This window comes from Molothrus aeneus, chromosome 1, assembly GCF_037042795.1.
Source record: "Molothrus aeneus isolate 106 chromosome 1, BPBGC_Maene_1.0, whole genome shotgun sequence".
Classification (NCBI taxonomy): Eukaryota; Metazoa; Chordata; class Aves; order Passeriformes; family Icteridae; genus Molothrus; species Molothrus aeneus.
The window spans coordinates 6751527-6773057 of record NC_089646.1 but is presented as its reverse complement, the minus strand read 5'-3'; the positions used below and the strand labels follow the sequence as shown (position 1 = coordinate 6773057).

General features: G+C 43.2%; 1 protein-coding gene across 2 annotated transcripts in view; it reads left to right on the top strand.

Moving 5' to 3' along the window:
* The window catches only part of PRKAG2 (protein kinase AMP-activated non-catalytic subunit gamma 2), a 217328-nt gene that overhangs the window by 41176 nt on the left and 154621 nt on the right, over positions 1-21531 (top strand). The window contains exon 1 of one of the 2 annotated variants that reach the window (XM_066550889.1): positions 10306-10460. The exons of the other annotated variant lie outside the window; for it this stretch is intronic. Within the exon in view, the coding sequence (XP_066406986.1) occupies positions 10380-10460 (81 nt within the window). The 5' untranslated portion in view covers positions 10306-10379. Of the gene's footprint in view, positions 1-10305; positions 10461-21531 lie in introns of those variants that run through there. 2 annotated transcript variants of the gene reach the window in all.

Sequence of the window (21531 nt, the reverse complement as noted above, 5' to 3'; positions counted from 1 at the left end):
CTCTTACTCCTTTCCCAGAAAGAGTCTCTACTGATAAGCTTTCAGTGAAGATCTCTACTGATGTTCTGAAGAGAAGTAATCAGACTGAACACCAAGGAATGAATTCTGTATGGAAAAACCTTTTGTAAAAAAGCTTTAGCTGAGGTGGAAGCCAGTTTATTACAATGTCTGTGTGCTGTCAGAGTTTCAGCAGGAGGTCCCCAAGGTCCTCCTGCAACTTGTTAAATGGGCATATTTCTGAAGCATTCAAGTGGAAAGTTGAGGGACTGAGAAATCTGTTTTCAAAAGCTGCTTTGCAATCAAGAGAGGCAGTGGTCCTGGAGAAACAAATATCTTGAGCTGTATGTGGATGGAAATGTTTATTCTATTTTAGGGCATTGTAGCTGGCATATTATGCCACACTCATAATGTTTTAATTCAAGTACTAGGAGAGGGTAAACCCAGAAGTATTTTGTATCTGCAATTCCTCCGTATTTTGTATCTGCAATTCCTCCCTTTTTTCCCTTTCAAAATAGCTGACAACTTGTGCATTCTTAAGAAATTGCTGCTAATAACACATACAAATAGTAATTAACATATCCTAAAGTAAATAAAATTCTCTTTTTGGAATATATTTCTGGGCTGTAGGGGAGGATTATCTTTGGCAGGAGCTCTACAGAGGTATCCAACAACAAGGGCAAGGTTGAAAGCCTTTCTGGAGTTGTTTGAAAAGCCCTGAACCACTGGCTGTTTGTTGATCAAGATCCAAAGCTGCTGTTTGTCATACTTAATGCTGGTGTTGTAGCCAAATGATTTCTCAGGTTTCTTGGTGCTTCCTTATTTAATGCCATATTAGTATCTCCATATCAGAATTTCACTGAACAGTACTTGTTCTTGTATGTTCTGTTCAAAGGTGGCACCTCTGAATACAGTGTAGTCTAAAAAAAAACAACAAAGACCAGCCAGGAGGGGAGAAATGAAAACAGTAAAGTTTTTGGAACAACCATTGATGCTTTTTCCTTTTCGTGATAAATAAAGCAGAGTTGTGGGTGTACCTGCTTGTTCTAAACTGATACTCCTGCATTTTGCAAATGTGGCTGCACAACCTGGTGTGGAAGATTGGTTCTTGCTGGTAAATCAGTGGAAGTGTTATTAGATCTTATATTAGCACAATTTTGCCCAAGTCCATGTTGGGAGCCAATTCAGAGATTGGGACTGGGACCCATGTCCACCAGCCCTGTTCTCACTGGAAAACGTGTAGAGGCTCAAAAGTACTACAAAAGGAAGAAAAAGGCATTTAATGAAACACATAAGAATGTGCTTTGAATTACTGAATGTTGCCAAGAAACAAGATTTCAGTCTCCAACCTTCAAAACAGATGATCCTGCTGTTTATGGGATGTGTTCCTGTTCAGGAGCTGCTCTGGTGCCGACAGCTGGAGGGGGTGGCTGGGCACTCACAGGGGGATTTCTGTCAGCTCAAAAGCCTTTGGACTTTTGTTACCCAGTGCAGCACTATAACATAGTGATCAAAACAAACACTATAGAAATGTGGTATTTGAGGTATGGGATTGCTCTTTCCAGGAGGTTTTCAAGATGTGACTGGGCAGGCTGCTAGATAATCTCATCTAGGCTCCCTTTCCATGAAAGGTTGGTCTGGATGATCTTTTGAGGTCTTTTCCAACTTGGGCAATTCTATGCCTTGGAGAAAATTGGTTGATCTTTTAAACTGATATGATGTAATTAATGTTCTGATTGCAATCTTCAGTATTTTTTCAGCATAATTCATAGAATCTCCCCAAAACAGATTTGGGGCTTCCACCCCCAGTGGAATCTGGGGTGTTTGGGGCAGGTTTGGAAGCCCAAATATCTGTGGAGGACAACTTCAGTGTGAGGAATCAAACAAATGATGCTTTGTGTGTAGGTTGTAGTTGTTGCTGCCATTTCATTTGTGTGTTTAAGTCAATATTGTGTCCAATGTACAAAGTTTAAAAATAATCATTGCTTTTTCTTCCAGTTCTACAAAATACTGAAAGTATTAAAAAAAAATAAATTAACTCTTCCTAAACAAATCTAGTCAATCTATGATTGAGAGAAAAGACCCAGCAGCCTTCAGGGCTTGCTGGAATTTGTCTGCTGGGAATAGAATGTGGGTACCCTGCCAACCTCAACCACAAAATCATCCTTCATCATTTAAATTGTGGATGTAACAGGGAGGCCATGGAATGGGGGAAGAACTAAAAATATTCACCTGCAACAGTAGTTTTCATGCATGTGTCTGTATTTATATATGTGTGTGTGTATTTTCTCAGATAGATGTACATATATTCACACGTGTTATTACTCTTGTTAACCAGAGTCACAGTGTGAATAAAATTAATTTAGTGACAGTTTAGACCCTTTCTTTGGTGATATAAATGTTACAGCCTTTAAAAGACTTCCCCTTTTAAATTATTTCATGAACTTCTTAAGTGAAAAAAAGTCTGGTTTATATACACACTGTAGTGATTGCTTTGTGTGCACCTTGTCTTACCTTTAAAAAACCCAACCCAAGGAAACAAAAAAAACAAATTAAAACCAGAATACTGCAGAAATTGACATAAGTGTTCCTTCTGATCTGATCTTTATATTTCTGTACTTTATATTTGATTTTTAAAAAATTTGTTGGCTCTTTATTAGTTGAATTCTTTAAAATCAAATTGCATTCACTTTTCTTTAGGCAAATTTTGTGTCCAGGATGTCTTTAAAGTGCTGTTCTCTGCAGTGAGAGACTTTGAGAGAACACTTCTCTTTCCAGTGTGGGTAGATTACTTTAAATTATTATTTACATGACCAAATTAGGAAGTAAAACCTAAATATGCTCTTACATGGGTTTGTTTTTTTTTTTTTCATTTCATTGGTTGCCTGATTGGTATTTTGTTTTTGTTTTTCTTTTTGTTTTTGTTTCTTTTTTGTAAATAAATGCCTGTGGTGATAATCAAATATTTGATCTTAAAATAACTTCACTCTCACTGGGTGCATCCTATGTCCAGAACTGCCTCTGGCAGTTAAATAAACACTGGACTTCTATCATGGATGGCATCTATTTCAGAGCTCATCACCACAGGGCTCCACTGTGCTTGTGGGTGCCACAAAGGAGCAGGGGGGCTTTGCCTCTGAGCATTTGCATCCTTTTGGGAGGGGATGTGGCTCTGCTGGGAGGTCCCTGAGCTGCAGCACCAGCAGAGGGGAGCTGATGCCAGCAGCCCTGTGTGATGTGTCTGCTCTGGCACCAGCCCTGTGGAGCACCTTCCTGAGAGCTGGGCAGCCACCAATGCTGCCCAGGGAGTGAGTGGATGGAGCAACTCTCAGGGAAATGGTCCATCTGTATTCCAGGAATCCCTGAGATCACCTCTAGTTACAGCCTGAAAGTCTGGCTGCTCATCCCAATGGAATCCAGCATAATTCTGTGGATGTGACTATTCCTAGCGTGTTCATGCCAGCCTGCAAGTGCTGATGTGGCTTGTACCCATTTCATCAGCCCCAACTGCTGCATGTCTCTACATTAAATTGAGTGGATAAACTCATTTTTTTTCTATTTTGGTTAAGCTGACAAGTTCTTTCTGGTGAATTTGTAACTCTGTGTCAGGTTTCTGCATCAGGATGTATTATAAAAGTATTTCTTTTCTGGCAGTGCTGACCTACTTTAAATGCTGCAAGGTGCTCTTACCTCCTTTTTTCTTTTCTAACAGCCAGTTGATACCAGCAGAGATCTTTGTACTTCAGCTTCTAAACCTTTGATGATATTTTAACTGTTCATTCCTGTTTGTAGGCAGCCACTTTATCCTTTTCTAGGTGGGCCCTTGCTTCAATTCAGAGTTAATGGTTACTATTTATTGCACACCTACAAAAGGTAAAACCTACATAGAGCAAAGCTGCTACGTGCACAGAGTGCCTTAGAAAGCCCAGAATCCCTGACCTGAAGAACAAATTGTGCCTAGCCAGGCTGTACAAAGATGTGAGAACATGGGTAACTCACCTGGGCCCTGCAGGCACGGGGACAACTTCAATGAAATAACTCAACATCCACCAAAACAGTCAAACCTAAGTCATGAGGCTAAAAGAAAATAAAACTTACTGTGAGCATGCAAGGGCATCTTAATTCCTGGATGGGTGTCCTGTGATGTTATTGTAGTGGGATGTTTTCTTTTGGGTAAATAATTAGTGCTCCCCTGAGAGCTGCAGATGTGCTGTAGCATTGCATGTTCTCCACCACGATCTCTAAGCCAGTCTTAAAATGTTACAGACTGCTCAGGTGTGGCTGGGTTTATGTGCAGCTAATTACCATCACCTTTTTTCTCCTTCCTGCCTATTTTTCACCCTGTTCTCCTGTTTTTTTGGCACTGACACCCCTATCTCTGTTGCTGCCACAGCCCCCAGCAGCAGTGTGTGTGTTGCCAAGGGAGGGAGCACAAAGGCAGAGAGATCAAGGAGGCAGCAGCAGAGCTGAGACATCTCCAGTCATCCATGTGGCCACTGCTGTGTCCTCATGGAAGTGCTGCTCCTCAGAGATCCCAGTCTGGGACCAGTGAAGCTGAAAGCCATATTGCAGAATTCACATTTTTATAGATCCCAATAGCCTTTGCATACAGATATAAAAGCATTTTTTGCTGAAGCCCCTGGTTGGATTTCTTACCCATAACCCACCAGATCCTACTTCCCAGTGATTATCTCCCATTTCTAAATGCTGCAGTATCATTCTTCTATTATCTTTTGGGACTGTTTCTGGCCTACAAAGGGTATTTTCATCCAAGCTCTTAAGGGATACAGTAGGAGCAAGGTAAGACCCATCCTGTGTCCTTCAAAATTTTTAAAATTCAGTGTCTTTGTAGAGAACAAAAGCAATGGGGGCTCTGAGCTAGTCCACAGTGTTTAAATCTGCTCATCCTGAATCACCAATTGCTACTGATTCAAAACCTCCCAGATCATCACTGATACCAGTGTGGCAGCCCCTCAAAATGCCTCAAGCAAAGCTGAATGAGACACCATAGAGGCACCACCAGATTCCTGACAGTAATTTTGCTCTCTGGTTTATTCATCCTCATAGATCAGGACATCTCTGATGGGTTTCACCCACCCCATAGAGGATTATAGTTCAAAGTGTTGGTCCTTCACTCCCTGAGTTATTGAACATTGTGTCCTAGCTCAGACTCTGTAATTCTCCCCAGGCACCCAGAGACCTCCACTGGCCCCAGACACAGCAGAGCTCTGCCCTGGCACCTCTCCAGAAGTGTCTCCACCCCTTCCTCCCCACTATGATGCAGGAAAGAGGCTCCATCCCTCCATCTGTGGGATTCAGACAGGTGGGAAGGGCAGTGGGGTCCATGTGGAGCAGGCACAAGGGTGCTGGGCAGCCTCCAGTACTGCCTTTGTATGAACACCTCATCATTTCAATGTCATTTGCATCTGGCTATATATGCAAATACAGAGGGAAAAAACCCCTCTGTGAAGAAATAAAGTTTTTCTCTGTAAAGAAAAATCTCTCTGCTAAAGAACTAGATTTGACAATGCAGCTATCCATTTTTTGGTACCCAAACTGGCTGAGGCGTCCCTGGTGCAGTGTGATCCATCCTCACTGCAGAGGCTGGCAGGGCGCTCCCTCCCCCAGGAGAGATGGGTGATTTCTCACTGGAGTTTGGTGTTTCTCACATGGATGTTCTCCTTCTGGCTCGTCAGCAGTGAGTCAGGAATCCCAGCTACTTGGTTCATTGCTTGGTAGATCATGCTGAAAAAATGCAAGGAGAAAATCATGGCTGTTTGAGATGAAAAAGGGAGTAAACTGTGGATTTTGTTTTGTCATGGGATATTTTTCTCTGCTCCTGGGGTCTCTTTCCATTTTGTACCATCTCCATCACCCTGCATTGCAGTTTTGCCTGATTTGGGTGGGGTGGACTCTGCAGTTCATCCCTACCTCTTACTCTGGGGGCTAAATGTTTTGGCTTTTTTCTTGTACTCCCTTTTCCAACTCTTGCAGATCACAGCTGCTCTTTGCTCGACATCAACTCTTGAAAGACAACTTTGGTTGTTCCACTAAGAGCTGGTGTGTCTTATGGTGCAGTTTAGGATTTTTTTCCTCCCCATTTCATCTTCCCCTTGGGCTCAGCTGGTCTCCCAGCTGCTGCTTTGGCTTTCCCTGCTCTTCAAGGACTTGCTTCTCTCATCTGAGCATTGCCCAGGTGCTTTGGCTTCTTGGCTGGAGGCTCCACATCTGTGTTGCACGTTTCTTTTGGTTGCTGCTCGTGCTCAGTAGGAGTGGGGATAGGGCAACCATGAATATGATGGCTGTGTTGGCTGTAAAAAATATGAAAAATCTTTCTTAATTACACAGTGGACAAAAGCCCTGCCCTGCCATGCAGAGCTCTGGCTCACCATGCACTTCAATAATTGCTGTATCTGCTGTGTTCTGAAATGGTGTCTTCACAGACAGAAGCTCCATTGATTTCAAGGCACTGTTTGCCTCATAAGAAAAAGGAAACTATAATGGAAGCTGGCCCCATGAACTCATCTAATTTATGTAGTACTTACAAACCCACCATATCTTTGTGGAAAATTATGGAATATAAATAACAACAACCAATAGCCAGACATTTTCTGTCTCCTCTGGGAAATTGCAGAAGGTTGCTGTACTGCCAGATAGAAATTTATGATACTTTAGGCTTTTACTTGGACTAAAAGGATGAAATTGAGTTGGTGTTTTGGAACAGTTCAAGGAAATTGTGCAGGAATTATGTGCAGTCAAATCTGAAGCTGATTGAGGGGTCTGGCTCTGAATTTTTAAAAACCAAACTCTTCAAATGGAAAAATAAACCAGTACAACAATGCCTGTTTCAGCTGGACAGGGAATTCTGTAGCTTTATTCTGGTGAAAATGTGACAGTCATAAATCTGCTTTGCTCAGAGTTTGGTCTTTGGGCCATAGGTGAGTGTGTAATTCACAGTCCAAGGCACAAGCAGGTTTTGGTGATTTGTTTTCCCTCCAGAGTTACTGCCTGATAAAGTGTGAGAATCCTACAGTTAGTCCAAATATGTGAGTGATCTAGAAGTGCTCTAAAAGGAACTTTTTTTTAAGACATGCAGTTATAAAATGAATAATGACTGCTGAGCTTGAGATGCGAGGACTTAAGAATTGGGGGAAAAAATTGAAGATATCTGAAAAATCTATTGTCATGGAAAGTTGATTATATAAAGCATTTTCTGGAACCTCCTGAATTGTCCTTGATATGTAAGGAAGCAAGGAAATGGCTGGAGTTTTGGATCCCTGTTCATAGAGACTCCTAGAACTTGTCAGCAAAGTGTGGTTGAAAACATCATCAAATAACTTGATTTGTGTGATTTCCCATTTTGCACCATCTTGTGCTAGATGATGTGCTGTAACTCACTGCTGCTTTTAGTCACTGAGCCTCAGCATCTCTGATAGAGCACAAGCACTTGAAACCCAATGTGAAACAAGGTATTTATTCAGAAATTGGTTGGTTTCTCTCAGATCTTCACCACTTGCTTATGCAGCCACATATGAGCCCAGGTATTCAGTACAGGAATATTTAATAAAGAATATATAAATATTTACATAAATGTGATTTGGAAAACTCAAGTCTGTAGATTCAAGAATCACTTGGGCTTCTTTGGCAGGAGACATCAACATAAATACAAGTAGTCATTAAATAATGGTAAGAAATTATAGCAATAAAATCTCTGCCTATTTTTCACCCCAGAAGGGTGAAAGAAAATGGCAAATTATTCAATGTTTTTAATGGTTGTCAGAAACTGGACAGAATCCAAAAACCAGTTCAGCAAATATTTATGAAATGGTATCTAAACCATTAACTGTTCTGCCTATCTGAGATGTAGTTGTGCAATCTGTTTCACACTCCTTATCCAAAGGTGGGGGAGGAAAAGGCATGTTTTTGAGGTGGAATTTGTGCCAATCAGACTTTGAGACCAGAAACCATTTTAAGATTTTTTTTTAAACACTTTAATAGGTCTGTATGATTCTTGGCATTGGGTACATCGAACTGAGCCCATGAGTGATTTAAAGGGGATGATTTAGGGATGTGGGACATTTCCCTGGCTGTTAATGCCCCTTTTTGTTTGATCTGATTGCTAATCTGAATAATCCTTAGAAGTTACCTATACAGAGAAGCATTTGATCTGAACTGTGCTTTGCAGGAGAACCCTTTTTATTCCACTATGAATCCAATCTTCCCTTTTACCCTCTCTAGGTCAGCCACAGATTCCTTCCTTTCTCCTACAGCTCAAGGAGGAAAGACAAAATGTGTTTTGCTTGCTCCAGCTGGTTGACTGGTTTCTCTTGTACCCCTTAAACAGCATTTAAGAGGAAGCTTGTTTATTTTCCTAAACTACTTGTACATTCTGCATGCATAAAATATTAATTTAGCAGGGGACGAATCTTCTAAACACCAAATATTTGTGCATGTTTCTGCTAAAAAGTGCTGCCAGTGATCTTGTCTTGAGAGGATTCAAGTAATAGCTGCCATTTGTGAGTGAACACTATGTACCATTTTCAGCTTTTTTTGCTCCCAAGGGGGTTGTGTTATCAGAGGCACTTAGCACACTGAAGGAGGAGAGAGCAGTGGATGGTTCCCAGGGTGTGCTGTCTGCCTGGCACATGAGGGGTGTCACCTGGACCTCATCCTTTTGGTGCTGAAGTACTACCCAGCCTCAGTGGGGTTTATTATTTGATGTAGCAGAATTAAGGTTGGTGTTGGCTGCATCTTCTTGCAAAAGGGTGCAGCATCATCTGGTGAATGGGGTGAATAGACTGAGAGTGATGTGTAAGCCAAGTCCATTCCACTGATCAGGTGGTTTAGTGACCTGGAGTCATTCATTAAAGCAAACCCTCCCTTTTAGGGGGTTTTTCAACAGATCATCACAAATGGTATTTTGAGATGACCAAGAAAGGACTAGCAATGCTCCGTGGCTCAAGATCTGGCCACTTGTTTCTCCAGAGAGGTGTCAGCTCTCTTTGCATGGTGTTTTGATGCCTCTGTTCAAGTATTGGAAGCTGCAGGGATGACCTTTCTGCCTTTTGCTTTCTTTGGCTTTCTTCTAGTAGAGGTGTCCTCATCTGAGCCAGCCTTCGACAGCATCTTGGCCAAAGATGTGTCCCCATGGTCTGGGGAACAATTTCATTGCCAGTGAAGGACAATGTGAGACTGATTGGTGGAGTAATCAATGCTGAATGGGGTTATAAAAGAGGGATTTAGCTTGATGAAGAAGAAAATTGAAATCCCCACCATCCCTCAGCTCCTACTGGGAGAGTTTGCATTGCTCTGCTAAGCACTTGCTCATGTGGTGCCCTTTCAAAATAACTTATCTTTTTTTGGATGGTGATACTTTTGATGGTTATGCATTGTACTCAGGCACTTTATTTTCCCAGTGAGGTCTTTATAATAAATTAAAAAGTTAGCCAAGTCATCCCCTGTTCATGCTGCAGATGGGAAAACAAGCCCAGAGAAATAAAGTGACTTTTGTGCAGCTACAAAGTGGGGCTGTGGTTAAGTGGGGAATAGGGCTGATATGGAGCAGCAGAGACTCCAGCCTTGAAAATGCATTTGCTGCTCTGTGCTGCCTTCCCCAAGGTATTCGACACTGATGCAGATGCAGCCTCAGTCATCTGAAACTTCTGCTATTGAAAACGGGATCTTTTTTTCCTCCCTTCAGATCTCATTAAAACCGCCTGCGGTTATTTGAACCCTCCGACTTCCCCCGTGCCCCCTGAGCATCCTGCACCCAAAACGCCGCTAAATGAGCCTCCCGCCCTGGCCGAGCCCACGGCCGGTTCTGCAGGCGGGGAACCGAACCTGGCCGTGATGCCCGGGGCTGTGACCGAGCCCATGGCCGGTTCTGCAGGCGGGGAACCGAACCTGGCCGTGATGCCCAGGCTCTGACCGAGCCCATGGCCGGTTCTGCAGGCGGGGAACCGAACCTGGCCGTGATGCCCGAGCTCTGACCGAGCCCATGGCCGGTTCTGCAGGCGGGGAACCGAACCTGGCCGTGATGCCCGAGCCCATGGCCGGTTCTGCAGGAGGGTAGCCGAACCTGGCCGTGATGCCCGAGCCCATGGCCGGTTCTGCAGGCGGGGGAGCGAACCTGGCCGTGATGCCCGGGCTCTGACCGACCCCATGGCCGGTTCTGCAGGAGGGTATCCGAACCTGGCCGTGATGCTCGGGGCCATGCTGGCAGGGAGCCCGCAGGGGCAGAGCCCGCCCGCCCTCCCTGCGCTGCGGTGGCTCCGCCGGCGCTGCCATCCCCGCGCTTGCCGCGATGGGAGGCACCAACACACCCAGCCCTGAGCCCCATCTGTTGCAGCATCGGCTCCAGTAGCAGAGCCCGAGATGTTTAAATGCGCTTGCCTTTAGGGAAAAGCTTTCAATGCAGTTCTTCGATGGACGTTTCCAGCCAGACTGCAGGATTTTTCAGAGCTGTAAGTCAGAGCCGGGGTTCGGTTGTCCCTGGGTTTCTCTGGATTTGATTGTTTTTATTATTAAATTAATTTATCTTAGCAGGGGAAATGGGTTTTGCATTCATTTAGGTGGATGCCCGAGTGCACTGCAGGAGTCTGTAGAGAGGCAGGAATTCTTCAGGCTCTGTAAGAAATGCATGGTTCTTGGGTATTTTGGGTTTTTTGTCGTGTTTTGTCTCTCGTATGCATGACCGGCACGGGGTTGTTGTCCTGGTTTTAGAGCATTTAATTACAATAGATACTCCAAGGCTGAACAAAATGTTCTTTTATCTAGTTAAAGAATGTAGCTTGGGTTTGGGGTTGGTTCGTTAGTGTTTTGTTTTTTTCCCCTTGCATAACTTTTCCTTAATGTTTTGGAAAGAGACATTATCATTTGGGGGGCATTCATTTATTTTCAGCCTAAAACCATCTGGTCTCTGCATCCTGCAATGCTTGGTTTCTCCTACTGCTCATCTCAGAGCCTCCCGAACTGCTGAGCAACTAATTTGCCATGGCTTGTCACTGCAACCCAAATCACAGGTTTGCAGGAAGTGCTGTTTTGCTTAATGATTTTAATTTGATATTTGATGAGGTTTGTTAGGATAAAGAGCTGTATTATTGGCTTCATGCGTTCCCCCTTGCATTTTTCCCTTTCTACAAGAATTAGTGCTGAACACACGCAATTTGCACTGCAATTAATGGATCCGTGAGATAATGAACGGCCAAAACGGATGAGGCAGCTCCATCCTGGGATCAGAGCCTGAAGGGCTTCAGGATCTTCTGTTAGTGGGGTGATGGTGAACAGCAAATGAAATTTAATCCAGTATAAGATGCAGGGTATTTTGCCAGCATCTTGTGTGTTTTGCTTGTTGTTCTGTGTTACGGGCCACGGGAGAAATGAGAGTGTCAGCCTTTGGGGAAGGCATTTCCCCCTCAGCTGTGTCCCCTGCGTGGTGAGCGCAGGAGAGGCTGGAGAGCAGAGGCGGTGCTGACTTTGAGCAGCCCTGGGAGGTGTGAGCAGACTGGAGTTGCTGCAGCTGGGAGCCTGGGGGGCAGGATTATCTGATGGAGGAGGGAATGATGGGCAGCAGCATGAAAGGGATCCTGCTGACAAGGGGCCAGCCCTCAATTCAAAGGGAGGCAGTGGGAAACCCAGCAAAGAAGACTTGGTTGTACTTCAATTTAGTACATTTTTATTACTAGGAGTGGAATACAAATGTATTTATTTTTTTTTTAAATGCCCCAGTTTGAAAAAAACAAAAAAAGCTCAGCCATCCCCCCCAAATCCACCCCATCAATCTGAATGAACAAGGATGTCTGACATTCATCAAGAAGAAATTAGGAGAATTAAATGCAATATTGTTGCAAATCTTTAAAGGCAAAACACAGAGTTGATGGAAATCACCTGTAACCAGAGTTTGCTTCAGGCAGCCAAGAGCCATCGGGTTTCCATCAGGAGGAGAAAATCCTTCTGTCATTTCAGCCTCTTTGGCCACCCAAGTAGGGGCAGTGAGAAGCTGATTTGAAGACAGAAATATTTAATCATCCTAAATTTAAAATAAATGGCAGTTAAAAAAATGTAAGAGCTTGTTACCATGTCTGTATGCACATATGAATATACATGTTTCCCATATCCATTGCCCTACATGAAACTATGATTCATATGTGTGTAAAAACAGTGATGCCCTGTGAGTTGAACTCTGTCACATCTACATCTGGGAGGAAATAGTCACCAGGGCAGTTTGTTTCTGCTTCTCAGTGTAGGTGCCAGTGCCCTTGCTTTTAGAACTGATGTATATTTTGATAAAGTTATCAAAATTTACTTTTCTTTGCTGATGTAACAGACACTCTCCTCATAGGTATTTGATGACTTCTAGTGCCTGACTTTGTGGTTCAAAGTCCAATTTCTATTTCTAATAGACCTCAAAGTAAGTGTTAATAAAACTTGGATGTAAATATATACACTAATAGTTATACAGCTGTTCAGTACATATAGAGAGAAATTAATGTTCCTGATGGAATATTATGTTCCTGATGGGAAAAAAATACCCAATATTTTTTAGGGCCGTATTACTGGTGTGAACCTAATTTTTGGTAGTAATGAAAAAACAAAATTGTTATTCTGAATCAAAATTTCCTGCTTATGGATTTAATTTATCTTGAGGGGAAAAAAATAGAAAAAAAAGAGCTTTGCTGTGTTTTGCTTTGTTTTGTTTCCTTCTTGGGTGCTCATTAATTTCATGGGAGGTTTTCAGTGATGCTCCTTGGCAGGGTGGGTGTCCCTGCCAGGATGAGCTGCAGGCAGGGGCTCTCCCTGAGCCTTGGTTTTTGGTAATTCCAGTGTGAGCTTTGTTTTTTTTGTGACAAATGGGGTTGGACTGTCTGCCACATGGCTTGGAGCAACAGCCAGTTCTGAAGCGGCCTCTCCCATGCCAGGCTCATACTCTGCCCATCTGTCACCATGTCCAGGGTGTTCTGCTAAGCTGGAAATGTTTCCCACACTCTCCAAGCAGGATCAAATTCTTCTTGACACATTTTGATGCACAAACTGTCAGCCAAAGCAAATGCAGATTTGCCTGTTTCAGCTCACCGGTGCCTGCTGGGTTTCAAAGCCATTGCAGAGGGCAAAAATTACTTTTGGTGTATGTGGATAATGAGCTTAAGTTTTCAGTTGGGCTTCTCTGAATGTGTGTTTGCTTGTCCTTTCTCCACAGCATGTTCAGGTTGGTCCATTGTAATTGTGGTGCTTAAATGGACTCATAAAGAATAATATGATGGCTAAAATCAGAAGACTCCTTCTAAAGGAGTCAGAATTTGATATGGCTTGTTTGTAAGGTTTTCTTCCCTATACTGGATCTAAACTAGGAACTATTTCTGAAAAAAAAAAAAATTAAAAAATTGATGAAGTCATAGTCCTTGAAAGAAGCCTTGAAAGAAGAAGTTTACCTGGGGAAATATCTTCCTCAGAATTTTAGTACTGCATGTACGATAATTAGAAAAAAACCCTGGGTATGTGTCATTTCTTCCCTTCCATTTCTATATGAGGATTATTTCCAAACTGGACCCACTGCAAAGATTTATTTTCAGTAGTGGTTATTTCTAGTGTGAGTGAGTAATCTCTTTGTTGTGTTCTTCTGTTTGCCTCATTGTTCACAAGATTTTCCAGATGGGCAAGTATTTTATCCATATTTCTTCCAGAGAGATGGCCACTGGTGTCTTCTAACACCTTCTTCCAAGCAGAACTGTGATGCTCTTTGAAGCACATCCCTTCAAAGACAGACAGACTTTAACAAGTGACCAGTGCTTGGTGTGTGTGAGCCTGGAAATGTGAGATTTATATCCCTTGGACATTGCCAGTTCTTTTAACAAACATGCTTTTCCTCAGAAGCTGCATAGCTGGCCTGTTTTCTTAAAATTTAAATTCTGGGATTTTTCACTTGGACAGGGAGGTTCCTTCATGTCACTCCACTGGGCACTCAGAGAGTTAACCCTGCTTTCTACACAGCACTCGGGGCTGTGCAAAGGAAATCCCATCTGAGTGACACTTGGAAGTGTCCCCAGATATCCCAGCACAGGGATGCCCGGAGTGTGTCTCACCAGCGAGCACAGCTGGGATTGAAACTGGCCTGAAATGGTCCTGGCTGGGTCCTGCAGCCCGAACACGGAGCTGGGAGGGGATGGAAACCGGGCTGAAATGGTCCTGGCTGGGTCCCGGAGCCCAAACACGGAGCTGGGAGGGGATTGAGACCGGGCTGAAATGGTCCCGGCTGGGTCCTGGAGCCCGAACACGGAGCTGGAAGGGGTTTGAAATGGGGCTGAAATGATCCTGGAGCCCGAACAGGGAGCTGGGAGGGGATGGAAACCGGGCTGAAATGATCCTGGCTGGGTCCTGGAGCCCGAACACGGAGCTGGAAGGGGTTTGAAATGGTCCTGCAGCCCGAACACGGAGCTGGGAGGGGATGGAAACCCGGCTGAAATGGTCCCGGCTGGGTCCCGCAGCCCGACACGGAGCTGGGGTCTCGCTGCGCTGCCGAGGCCCGGCCCAGCCTCCTGCGGGGATGGCAGCCCGGCGTTGTCATGGCTACGCCGGTACCGCTGGAGCTGGGGAAGGAGCCGGAGTGAACCGCGCTCCGGGTGCCGTGCACACCGTAGTGAGAGGCAGCCCCTTGTCTGGACAGCTTTCTAGAGGGGGAAAATTAAAAAAAAACCACTCTACTTTATTCCCAGTTTATCGACAGTAAAGATGGAGAGGTGAGATGCAGGGGGTTTTTTTGTTTATTTATTTTTTTTTAATTCTGGGCAGTGGGAATAGTACAGAACAGAACTTTTCTCCTAATAATAGTGCTTTTCATTTCAGAGCTATCACGAGATGGTCATGCTTGTCAGGCTGCTTTTGAAAGCGAGCTTCTGTCAAAGGCACTGTTTGCTTTGTACATTGGCTTAATCATACATTTAAAAGTGCACAAAATTTAGGGTCTATTCAGAGTTAAATCTGTTTGCAACAAAATTTTAACAGAAGTAGGAAATTAGAAATGTGCAGTCTCCATATGTTGCAAAGATAACAAAAGCCTGGAAAAGAAGAGGCCATTTATCTTCTTGACTGTTTATTTGCCAAAGCAGGTTCATATTTTTCATATATTTAGTTCATATAAAAGTGAAACTGTTATTCTTAGTTGGATTACAAATGAAAAGGAATTGATTACACCACAAAGAAATGGTTACATTATAATGACTTCACTGAATATGTGAAATTCAATGACATAGAAACTCCAAAGTTTTGAGCAAGTTGCCCAGCCTCTGCCATGCCAGGGAAATGGGAGCATATTGCCTGTTGGAGATGCTGGATTTCCCCTTCCCTCTAGGCTGGACAGAAAGTGTGGGGGACATGAGCAGTGACAGATACCAGAATGCCTTCCCAGAGCTAATCCAGAAAGCCAGAGCAGGCAGTGAAATCTCATCACTGAAATGCTCTCATGAAGCTGTTCTGGACTGGATCTGTAGCTTGTAAAACCCTTTGGATTCCCACAGCATAAATGATGGATTGTAATTTATTAGCATTGGATGTCACTGCTAACTGAAAATCTAGGAATGGCACAAAATCTTGCTGTGTCTTAGCTCAAAGTCAGGGGTGGGACACAAAGGCCATGCAGGCTGTGTTTGGGCAGAATACTGTACCAGGAGTGTGATAAAGTCTTCTGGGTTGTCTCAGACAATCTGAGCTTTCTTCTGTCCTTAAGGGCATTTTATGTTGCAGCTTCAGCAAAATACACCTTTAAATAAAGAGTTCAGAGTGTGATGAATGAAGACATCCATTCTTTTGGGAAAAGAAAAAAACTAGTTTAGCTTATGAAATAAAGCATATTAAATTTATTGGTCTCTTTTTACATGTGGGGCTAAAGGTATAAGAAAAAGCTGTAGCAAAGTGACTGTAAACTTCATAGAGGTGAAATTGCTCTCTGCAGCTGCAGAGTGATGTTGGAAAATGTGTCAGGAAAGCACCAAGAGGGGAATCTTTCCTCATCATGGACACCATGTGCTGTTCCCCTTGACCTCCTATTCTGTCCTCAGCACATGAAGCACAGAATCATCTTGTTCTTCCTTACCTTCCCTTCCCTAATTTCCTCTTTGCTTCTGCATTTTTTCCCTTTATTTTTTTTTTCTTTAGTTAAGGGGCTACTAGATCAGAGCAGGTCCCTTTCCTCTAATTGTCAAGATTATTCACGGTTAATGCCTAACAAGAATGGAAAGAGGAGGCAACAGGCAGCTGTCTTCCTAAATGCAGTGAACTGGAAAAAATAGTTGCAGTTCAAGTGTTTATGGCAGAGATCTTTTGCCTGGTGTGAATGTCACCTATCTCAGTCATATATAGGCAAGGGAGAACCCTGCAAGTCCTTTTGGGATAAGGCCATCAGCTGGGGGTTTTCAGTTCTGATTCTGTTTTGTTTTATTTTTCCTTGAGGACATGGTTTTGGAAGAGATTTAGCCAATAAAAAGTGGGGAAAAACATAAAAAACCAAAACACAGTGACTCAAAGTAGCTGAAGTGTGAAGATGACTTAGTAAGCCTCAGTGTGATCCTTGTGTTGAATCCCCTTCAGATTGTTTGCTCCTGTGCTGCAGCAGCTCAAGTGTTTTCATTACATTATGGCAAAATCTTCTTTTGTTTCCTGCAGTTCTGCTATTTCACTGTGGCTGAAGTTGTGTTTTGTAGCAAATGCTGGCTTTTCTCTGCAAATACATTGGGATCTAGTGTCTCATTTATGTAAGACAAACTCATAAGTATTGGAAAGCACTTTTATTGGCACTGAGTGTGAGCCATCTGAAGGGTAACATTTCCAGTCTCCTGCAGTCCTTCCTTAGAGCCATGTCTCTTGGTTTCTTAATTCCCTCATCACTTACCTAATCACATTTTCCAGGACTGAGGTGTGTTATCTTCTGCTTTTACCTTGTGTTTCTAAACTTTGGGTGCTTCTTAAATGAAACGTCTCGCCGGAGAAAGGTTGTCTTTGACCGAGCACCCAGGAATAGCACTTAATAATGGGTTTGTATGTGCATCATGGTGGTGTCACAGAGACTACTGGGAATTTTGGTTTCCTCCCTGGCAGGCTTCCTCTGCTGTTCTCTCACTTTCTCTCTCTGTCTCTCCTTTTTTTTTAAGTGACATTTCATTATTTGCACGTTTGCTAGGTTGTCCATCTGCTGTTGTAATAAACACTCTGCCAGTCACTGTTGTGTGGTTCGTGGTGTGAAGGAGCTGACAAACCAGGCTGTGGCATTTTCTGGGTCCCCCATTGAAGGGAGGAGTGATGGATCTGACTCCATGTTCTCAGAAGGCTAATTTATTATTTTCTGATACTATATTATATTAAAGAATGCTATACTAAACTCAAGAATAGAGAAAGGATACTTACAGAATGCTAAAAAGATAATAATGCAAACTCCTGACTCTTTCCAGAGTCCCAACACAGCCTGACCATTATTGGTCATTAAGTCAAAACAATTCACATGAAACAATGAAACAATCCCCTGCTGGTAAACAATCTCCAAACACATTCCAAAACAGCAAAACACAGGAGAAGCAAATCAGATAATTATTGTTTTCGTTTTTCTCTGAGGCTTCTCAGCTTCCCAGGAGCAAAGAGATTTTTCAGAAAATATGACGGTGACACCAGGCTATTGTGTGCTTGGGGGTCCAGGCTTTGTCACTTGATGAGGTGGGGAGCAGCACCCTCCACCACAGCATTTCCACACAGCCCTGAGCTCTCTGCACCTTCTAAACATGATGGGGCTGGAGGCAGGAGGGATTCCATCCCACCCCAGGCTGTCTGTGCCCAGCTCATCTGCAAAGACTGAATCACTGATGTGGTACAGTGGGGTTTTCTGGCAGCAGAGCACAAGCCTTGAAAGAAACCTTCTTTTTTTTTTTCTGTAAACAGCATAGGAATGTGTTCTAGTGATTTAAGTCTGAGATTGAGAAAAACACAAAAAACAATCCATGCTGTCTTGTAAGTTTTTTTGATGGATCTTGTCTACAGCCCTGGAAACAACAACAACAAAAAAAAAGAAGTGAATTTGCTGTAGACTGCTGGAGATTAATTCCTGTCAGGATCAGTTAAGAATTTCAGAAATTAAGAAGGGTATTCTGCATGCTGCCAGTATCTCATGATCAGGATCACTCAGGAAGAAGAGCTTGGAAGACAGCTATTTAGCTATTTTCAGGGAAATATCAAGGACTTATTGGTTTCATGGCTTTTTAATCCCTTCCCTTTAAAATTCATACTTTTAGCAGCTTTTTCTGCCCAAGTGGTGGCAATCCAAGCTGGAGGACCTGTGGTGAGAACAGTGGCTTCAGTAGCTCCTTGAGTAGACCATGTCCACTTCTTATTGCAGCTGAAAGAAATGCCTTTGAATTGCACATAGGCTGTTTTCTTCTGCCAAACTTTCATATGTGAGGTTTTTTTTACATAGAACATTGAATAATCACCTGATGGATGGGGATTTTCACATTTTGAGATCTGGGTTAGATTTCAGTCAGCCATTACTCCCTAACCTTTTAGACAGTGCCTCTTTGGGACTGAATATTTTCCCTTTGTGCCAGGCATGTCATTTAGAGGGACTTACCTTCTGTTATTTCAAGTCTGATGCTGTATCCACCTTGAAGTGCACATAGCTGGTCCTGCACAGTCACCCAATAATCCCTGGACTGTGCTGCCTCTGGAATCTTCATACCATGGACAAAATCATAGAATCATTAAGGTGGAAAAGGCCTCTAAGGTCAAAGAGTTCACTGCAAACCTGCCATCTCCACCATTTCCTCTTGTCCTCTTGCTTGTTTTGGGAGCAGAGACCAACTCCCTCCTGGCTATAACCTCCTTTCAGGGAGTTGTGGAGGGTGATAAGGTCTCCTCTGAGCCTCTTTTTCTCCAGGCTAAACTTCCCCAATTCCCTCAGCTGCTCCTTATAGGACTTATATTCCAGACCCTTCACCATCTCCTTGCCCTTTTCTGGACACTCCTCAGCCCCTCAATATCTGTCTTGTAGTGAGGGGCTCAGACCTGAGCACAGGATTCAAGGTACAGCCTCACCAATTAAGTCTTTATATCTTATTTCTGCCCTCTCAAACTTTCCAGACCTACATATTTTTGTTTTGGTTGTTTGTTTTTGTTTTTTTTTTTTTAAATACAAATAGTCTTAAAAGTAATAGCAAACAGATAAATTGTACTAGCCTTGTGCAGTACAAAGCTGTCTTGCACAAATCCAACCAGCTTTGTACATCTGTTCCTGCCCACTCCCATTGAGTCATACTGAGACTTAGTCACCAGCATCCTCAGTCTCACAGTACAACTTATATATTTCTCTCCAAAACACATGCCACAGTCTAGATGGCATGGGGGAGTGAGAAAAGCAAAGCAATGAGCAACCTACTCCTAAAGGAATAAAGGAATGTAGCAAGTCTTATTATACTTTACTATAGCTGGAACATCAAAACAACAATAACAAAAGGACAGAAATGCCTGGGTATGTCAGTTTTGAATCTTTCCTTGTGCAATAATGGGCTGATTTGTTATAAATCCCCAAAGGCTCCTAGATAGGATTGTTCTCAGAAAAAGAGAATTTTCTATTCAAGCAGAGCTACCAAGCTATGCCCTCTATTCCACGGAGATCAGACTGTGGATTCTGCTCACAGGCTATTAGCATATGCAGCATATTTGCTGTTCAGAGTTTTACATAGGCTTGTAATAGGTACAAATTCAAGGTTGATCTAAAAAAATCTGCTGGTGCGCAGAATGCAATGAAAGAAACTGTTCACAGCTGATGTTAATAAAAATCCTGACCTTCTTTGTCCTTGCTAGGATGCTTGAAGTGCTCATAGCTCAGTAATATCAGCAGAGGAGGAGATTTTGTTAAGGTGTGATGCTGAGGAGTGCAGCTTTTATCAATCTTTTGTGAGATCAGAGCTCTTGTCAACACACAGCTTAATTCCACTGTATGTTGTTTTCTTTGTTTATTTTATTAAAGGAGCTGTCTCCCCATATTGAAAACTGCCTTAGTAAAGTGTCACCTTCTGCTTGAGTTATGTTGTAAAAAGAAACTGTAATGTCTGGCAGGCATTTCACATCCTTAAATTTGGTGCAATCCTAGCACATATATAGAACTCAGTGAGGCAGAAAAATAATGCCTCAGAGGTGACACCATCCCTAGTCAGGACTGTGTGATGCTACCCACACCAGGACTCTGAATTTGTTAATAGCTGAGGCACCCAGACTTTCAGCAGAGCTTGGTTATGGGGCTGCCATGAAGCTCTTCTGACCTGTGTCACCTCTGAAATGTGGCCAAGGAGTTGACCACGTTCCTGGGGACCCACCACTGTGGGCACAGATTTTACACCCCTTTGTTGCTCACAGTCATCCCTCGTGTCTGAATAGACAGTTGCAAAAGACGCCAGCAGGGAGCTGTTTGTGAAATACACTTTTGATACCCAGCCCTGAAATTTTGGACCACTGTCGAGTGGGGCCATAAAAAGGTCCTACTTCCACCCAACATACAGTGGAAATTGGTCTCTGGCCTGTCAGCCCCAGCCCTTGCTGGCTCTTTGGCTTCAGCCCTTGCAGAGAAGCTTTATCAGCCTGGCTGCCAAAGTAGCCTTGAAACTAAACAATAATACAACAAGAATCCTGTTTATTCTGTGCTGTTTACTGGATTCAAGGCTTTAGTGGTGTGTTATTTAAGTATGCAGCCTCTGCAGCAGAATTGCTGGAAGCCCATTTCTTACACCAAGGTCTCCAACTGCAGCAACCTCCAGACCAGTGTGTCTGGGCAAGCCTTCCTGGCAGGAATTCTCCCCAGTAAGGAAAGAAACACTGAAACTGGCTGGAAAAGGTGAAAAATGGTTTGGCTAACCAGATCTTGCTCCTATGTATGGCAGCCAATATATTTGCTTTCTGCATCCTCAAATGTAGTTTTCTTTTCTATTCTCCAAACCAATTCAGAAAAAAGTTTCTTTGTCTTCCCAGGATAACAAAGAACAGTAATTTTGTTCTTACTTCTTTTCACATAATCCCAAACATTCTGATATAAGAGATGACAGAGGAAAAGGGGCTGGAATTAAGAAGGATCATCCTCTAGATGTAGGGGTAACCCAGATCAGAATCATGCTAGAGTTAGTCTCACCTTTGGAGGAGAAATTCACATGGAGAATCTGTGACCTTCCAGATATCTGCTGTTAGCCCAGAAGAAATAGAGAAATAGGTGGTAGAGAAAATAAGTGCAAATGCACATAGAATAATCCTGGCTTGCACTGGAAGCTCACCTGTTGAGTTTTGGGAGATTTCCCTCCCCAGGAGGGAGGCTGATTGCTGAGAGCAGCACTGAGCCATGGCTCTGCTGTGTCATGGCTCTGCTGTCCTCCAGGAAAAGCTTTGCTGCCCCTGGGGCTGTGTTCTTCAGTGAATATAACAGGAGCTGCCATGACAACCTCTGTAAATAAGAGTGGATTGAAAACAAAATAAATCTGAGGCAGCTTTGTGGCTGTAAAATAGATCTAAAGTGGTCAA